This window comes from Conger conger, chromosome 2 (assembly GCF_963514075.1).
Source record: "Conger conger chromosome 2, fConCon1.1, whole genome shotgun sequence".
In the NCBI taxonomy this organism is placed as follows: Eukaryota; Metazoa; Chordata; class Actinopteri; order Anguilliformes; family Congridae; genus Conger; species Conger conger.
The window spans coordinates 88,779,059-88,785,216 of NC_083761.1; the positions used below are offsets into that span (position 1 = coordinate 88,779,059).

Here is a 6,158-nt window from a genome sequence, read left to right on the forward strand (position 1 = left end):
CAGGATTACCTTCCAGAGCTATTCCCATGTTCAAATTCTCCACAGACAAATTTAGGGAAGGTAGGAACTATAGCCAGCTGGACAGCACAGACAGTCGAGCAAAACAGGCTCATGTGTAGAAGCAGGGCAATAATGTCCCATCATGCCTCAGAGCTGAGTCTGAAGAACAAGACTTTTACATTACATTACATTAATGGCATTTGGCAGATGTACAGTTGATTAGACTAAGCAGGAGACAATCCTCCCCTGGAGCAATGCAGCGTTAAGGGCCTTGCTCAAGGGCCCAACAGCTGTGCGGGTCTTATTGTGGCTACAATGGGGATCAAACCATCAAACTTGTATGTCACAGTCACGTTCCTTGACCACTACGATACAGACTTCCCCAAGAGCTCTTTCCAATTGCTCCTTGTGTAGCAGGCTTAACTCTGCTAGCTCACAAGTAAGTCAAATTCTGTCAGGATCAGTACATAACAGCAGATCTAAAACTGACTCCCCTCTTGCAGGCAGACTCACTCACTGTGCCGAGGCATGAGCTGGTCGACTTCTGGAATTTCTTGCACATTAAGATTTTCTTTTACACCGAGAGCCACACACCCAGGAACCTATCCCAGCATGCACAGGGACAGCGAGTTGCCCTTATTCAGTTTAAACCCAGGGTAGAGGGGCTGGGTGAAGGTGCTGTGGAAAGTGTGCAGGAGGGTACGTGTGTCAGAGGAGACGCTGTAGAAGGACAGAGTGTCGGCCGGATAGTCCAGGTACACCCCTACTCTGCAGGAAGGGGGGGCAGTAGGTATGTCAGTGGAGATATTTCTGTGAGCGGCAGAGTACTTCTGTTTAGAACAGCACAGACTCCAGGACTTGTCATTGTGTCCAAACTGCATTTCAGCACCCCGTCCTTTCCTGCCAAGCGTTTCATAGGCCACTGCGAGACAGGGCCATTTCCCACCCTTCTCCACCTCCCACTCTGCCTCCCAGTAGCAGCGCTCAGACAGCCCCTCCTGGCACAGCACCTGGTGATACATGCTAAATCGCTTTGGATGATCGGGATATGGCTGCTCATTCCCCCATGTCACCCTCCTGTTCCCCTCAGACAGAGACAGCTTTCTGTGTACAGAGCTGGGGTCCAGTGTGAGTGCAACAGCATCTGCAGTAAACAGAGGTTAGAGCAGACAGCATCAATACTAGGATCCAATATGCAGAATAACTCATAATGAAGTTTAAATCACGTCCCTGTCCTTCCAATGCTAGTCAGTGCATGTGCTGTCTCCATGTCACAGGATTCAGGGCAGAGAGACTTACATTTCCTCAGTCCTGGTTTCAGCCTGATCTCTCCTCCATGGTCTACACTGTAGGGACAGAAGGACAAACAGACTGACTGAGGGCGGCCTGTAGCGTAGTGGTTAAGGTATCCGATTCAAGGCCCTAGTGTTGGCATTTCAGGCTGCTAAGGGGACTGCCCCACCTTACATACAATCCTTGATCACTCCCTACTCCCCAGCTAGACCATTCCGGTCTGCCAGCTCTGGTCGCCTTATGGTTCCCTCACTACGAGCACCTGGCGGTCGAGCTGCACGTTCACGCCTGTTTTCTGTTCTGGTTCCTCAGTGGTGGAATGACTTGCCTTTCACTGTCAGGACAGCAGAATCCCTCCCCCCAATTTGACGCAGACTCAAAACACACCTTTTCAAACTCTACCTTAGTCCTCCCTCCTGATTTCCCCTGCCCCCCCCCCCTTTCTGATATCCCTCTCCTCCTTGTCTACCCAAAAAAAAAAAAAAAAAAAATGGCACTTATGATGACGACTATGTTTAGAACAGCATTCCATGTGTATTTTCCTAGTTATGGATGTGATGCTTTGACTTGTGGTAGAACCTATGCATTTGTAAGTTGCTTTGGATTAAAAGCGTCTGCCAAATGACAAAAATGTAAAAAATGTAAAAAATGGTAAATGACTGGGACAGGCAAGGTTGGTGGTTCTAATCCCGGTGTAGCCACAATAAGATCCTCACAGTGGTTGGACCCTTGAGCAAGGCCCTTAACCCTGCATTGCTCCAGGGGAGGATTGTCTCCTGCTTAGTCTAATCAACTGTACGTCGCTCTGGATAAGAGCGTATGCCAAATGCCAATAATGTAAATGTAATGAGAGTCTCAGCTCTGAGCCAATGGGAGTGCTAGCTCTGGACCAATGGGAGAGCTCCACACACTGGCAGGACTAGCTCTGAGCCAATGGGAGAGCTCCACACACTGGCAGGACTAGCTCTGAGCCCTTCCTGTTCCCTACATACTCCCCTCTGTACTTACAGCAGTGTCCAGACTAGCAGAGAGCACTCTCACTCCTGACTCCCCTGGGTGATTGTAGCCCAGGTCCAGCTCTCAGGTGTGTGTGTGTGTGTCTGTTCTTACAGCAGTGTGTGTGTGTGTGTGTGTGTGTGTGTATGTGAGTGTGAGTTTGAGTGTGTGTGTACTTACAACAGTGTGTGAGTGTGTGTGTACTTACAGCAGTGTGAGTGTGTCCAGTTTAGCAGCAGACAGCGCTCTCACTCCTGAGTCTCCAGGGTGATTATAGCTCAGGTCCAGTTCTCTCAGGTGTGAGGCGTTTGAACGCAGAGCTGAAGCCAGAGAATCACAGCCTCTCTCTGTGACTCCACAGCCTGACAGCCTGCAGAGAGGAAAGCAGAAGGTCTAAGGTGCTCATCTAAAGGTGAACCATTAAGTCTCAAATAAATTAGTGTATGATGACTATGTGGCTACACTGCTCACCCCAGTCTCTGCAGTTTACAGTGTGGGTCCTCCAGTCCAGCAGAGAGCGCTCTCACTCCTGAGTCCTGCAGCTTGTTGTCTCTGAGCTCCAGATTACTCAGCTCTGAGTGAGGAGAACGCAGGACTGAGGCCAGAACATCACAGCAGCCCTCTGTGAGATAACACTCCCTGAGCCTGAGAGAACAGAGACACACACACACACACATATTTACTATCATTTTCATACACTGTGCCCTCCAAAAGCATTGCCGTTTTTGTGGTGTATACACAAGAAATTGAAATTCAGATCAAACAAGTCACTCATTATCTAACATTAACAAACTTAGACGAGGGCGGCAGCATCGTAGCCTCTGACTCACTTCTCACCTTGCCCTGCAGCTACGTTAGAGAGCTGGCTGGGTTAGGTAGCAACAGAGCCAGCAGCTACGTTAGAGAGCTGGCTGGGTTAGGTAGCAACAGAGCCAGCAGCTACGTTAGAGAGCTGGCTGGGTTAGGTAGCAACAGAGCCAGCAGCTACGTTAGAGAGCTGGCTGGGTTAGGTAGCAACAGAGTCAGCAGCTACGTTACAGAGCTGGCTGGGTTAGGTAGCAACAGAGTCAGCAGCTACGTTAGAGAGCTGGCTGGGTTAGGTAGCAACAGAGTCAGCAGCTACGTTACAGAGCTGGCTGGGTTAGGTAGCAACAGAGCCAGCAGCTACGTTAGACAGCTGGCTGGGTTAGGGAGCAACAGAGCCAGCAGCTACGTTAGAGAGCTGGCTGGGTTAGGTAGCAACAGAGCCAGCAGCTACGTTAGAGAGCTGGCTGGGTTAGGTAGCAACAGAGCCAGCAGCTACGTTAGAGAGCTGGCTGGGTTAGGTAGCAACAAAGCCAGCAGCTACGTTAGAGAGCTGGCTGGGTTAGGTAGCAACAGAGCCAGCAGCTGCGTGTTTTTACATAAAAAAGTCATTTATAGAACTATTAATTGAGTTTGAGTAATGTGTTGGATGGTCAAATGGTGCAGGGTAAAATGTGAGTTAAATGAGTTAATCTGGACTTGGAACATCACACCTTACCTCAAAGTCTGTAGTTTACAGTTTGTGCTCTTCAGTCCAGCACAGAGCAGCTCCACTCCTGAATCTTGCAGGTTGTTGTTGCTGAGGTCCAGCTCTCTGAGGGGGGAGGAGACTGACTGCAGGGCGGAGTCCACGAGCTGAAGAGATTTCTCTGTGAGATTACAGCCCCTGAGTCTGGAGAAAAGCACAATAGTGCATCAGAATCTCAGCTCAGGGTTACGGTTTAATACCTTGTTTTCTATCAAACAACCAACTGTCTCCTATCACTTATTATGGGATGTTATCGGTCAGCAAAATGTTGGTGGCTGGTGGATGCACAATGGGATGTTTACATACCAGCAGAATATTGACCACAACTACCTCCAAATATAATGCAAGTTGAATTTGATTAATCTGATTTATTTTAGACCAAATATATCACGAATATTGATAAATGTTATTGATTGATGCTAAACATGAACAGTGTTATCTATGATAGACCGGGGTTGAGATTTCGATGGTAGATTATAGTAGTGAGCTCCAGGTTAATACTTACACAGCCTTCTTGCAACACTTCACAGCTGGGACCAGTCGCCTTCGCCCCTCTTCTGAGGTGTTGTACCCTCTCAGGTTAAATGTATCAAACGCCTTTTCCGATCTGAGGAGTGTATAGGCCAGGATGGAGCAGTGCGCAGGTAAGAACTTTTGACTGGAATGCTCCAACTTTTCGGTTTCCATCAGAATTGAATCATCATTGAGTTCAGACAAACAATGAAACAGATTGATGCATCTTTCTGGAGAGGGATCTTTCTCTTTAAAGACCTTGATGTGCTGAACTGTTTTCTGGATGCTCTCAGAGTTGCTTCCAGTCTCTGGCAGTAGACCTGGGAGAAGGCGCTGATTGGAGTCCAGTGAGAGGCCCAGAAGGAATCGGAGAAAGAGGTCCAGATGTCCATTCTCACTCTCCAAAGCCTTCTTAATAGCTTTCTTGTGCAAATCATGGAGTGGCGCTAAAGTCTTTAGACCAAAAAAATTCTTCAATGCCCTGAAGTTCTTGCTGATGAAGGAATGAATCACATACAAAGCAGCCATGTACTCCTGCAGGCTCAGATGCACAAAGCAGTAGACTTTCTTCTGATGCAGCACAGGCTCCTCTTTAAAGATCTCTGTGCACACCCCAGAGTACACAGAAGCTTCTGTGACATCAATGCCACACTCTTGCAGGTCCTCCTCATAAAACATCAGATTGCCCTTCTTCAGGTGTTGAAAAGCTAGCTGCCCCAGTTTTAGGAGGATTTCTTTCTCTGACTTCTCAGATCTGTCCTCATATTTCTCATTCTTGAAGTCTGACTGAATGAGCAGGAAATGTGTGTACATTTCAGTCAGAGTTTTAGGGATTATTTCCCTGTCAGTTCCACCCAAAAGTCTCCCCAGAACAGCGGCAGACATCCAGCAGAAGACTGGTATATGGCACATGATGTGCAGACTCCTGGATGTCTTTATGTGTGAGATAATTCTACCAGCCAGATTCTGATCTGCGTATCTTTTCCTGAAATACACCTCTTTCTGTGCATCATTGAACCCTCTGACCTCTGTCAGTCGGTGGATGCATTTTGGAGGGATCTGATTGGCTGCTGCTGGTCGGGAGGTGATCCAGAGGAGAGCATAGGGAAGTAGATTCCCCTTAATGAGGTTTGTCAGTAGCACATCCACTGGGGATGTCTTCCTTGCATCAGACAGGATCTTATTGTGTCTGAAATTCAAGGGATGTTTGCTTTCATCCAGACCATCAAAGATGAACAAAACCTTGTAATTTTCAGGCTCAATGTTTTCAAACTCTTTCGTTCCAGGGTGAAATACCTGCAGAAGCTCAAGGAGACTGTGCTGCTCATCATTAAGTAAGTTCAGCTCCCGAAAAGGAAGGACAAACATGAAATCAATATCCTCATTAGCTTTTCCTTCCACCCAGTCAAGAATGAACTTCTGCACAGAGACCGTTTTTCCAATACCAGCGATGCCCTTGGTCATTACAGTTTTGATGGGTCTGCCTTGTCCAGCTAAGGGTCTAAAGATGTCGTTGCATTTAATTGCAGTGTCTTGTGTAGGCTGTGTCCTGGTTGCTGTTTCAATCTGCCACACCTCGTGTTCATTATTGACCCGTTCACAGTCCCCCTCTGTGATGAAGAGCTCTGTGTAAATATTCTTGAGGAGGGCATGTTTTCCTGGCTTAGCAACCCCTTCATATATGCACTCATACTTCTGCTTCAGAATCAACTTCAGGTTCTTCTGGACACGTTGAGCACATTGGTCTGTAAAAACAGTCATTTAGACATTCATACGAGAAGCTGTTGCAGGACTCTCAATTATA

The 6,158-nt window shown here is 47.5% G+C and overlaps 1 protein-coding gene across 1 annotated transcript; it reads right to left on the reverse strand.

Moving 5' to 3' along the window:
• Positions 1-491: 491 nt before the first annotated feature.
• Positions 492-6,158, reverse strand: LOC133121982 (NLR family CARD domain-containing protein 3-like). The gene is made up of 6 exons (XM_061231609.1): positions 4,347-6,158; positions 3,812-3,985; positions 2,761-2,934; positions 2,498-2,659; positions 1,300-1,346; positions 492-1,144 (listed from the first exon to the last, which is right to left on the reverse strand). The coding sequence occupies exons 1-6, from the start codon at positions 6,113-6,115 to the stop codon at positions 603-605; spliced, it is 2,868 nt and encodes a 955-aa protein (XP_061087593.1). The 5' UTR covers positions 6,116-6,158; the 3' UTR covers positions 492-602.

Bases quoted from the DNA above. Each gene is read 5' to 3' on its own strand.
- LOC133121982 (XM_061231609.1), bottom strand. From the start codon at position 6,115: ATGACTGTTTTTACAGACCAATGTGCTCAACGTGTCCAGAAGAACCTG. The intron at 1,347-2,497 runs GTAAGTACACAC...CTGTCCCTACAG, and splicing joins CTGGACACACTCACACTGCT to TGTAGACCATGGAGGAGAGA. The intron at 1,145-1,299 runs GTAAGTCTCTCT...TGTTTACTGCAG, and splicing joins GAAACCAGGACTGAGGAAAT to ATGCTGTTGCACTCACACTG.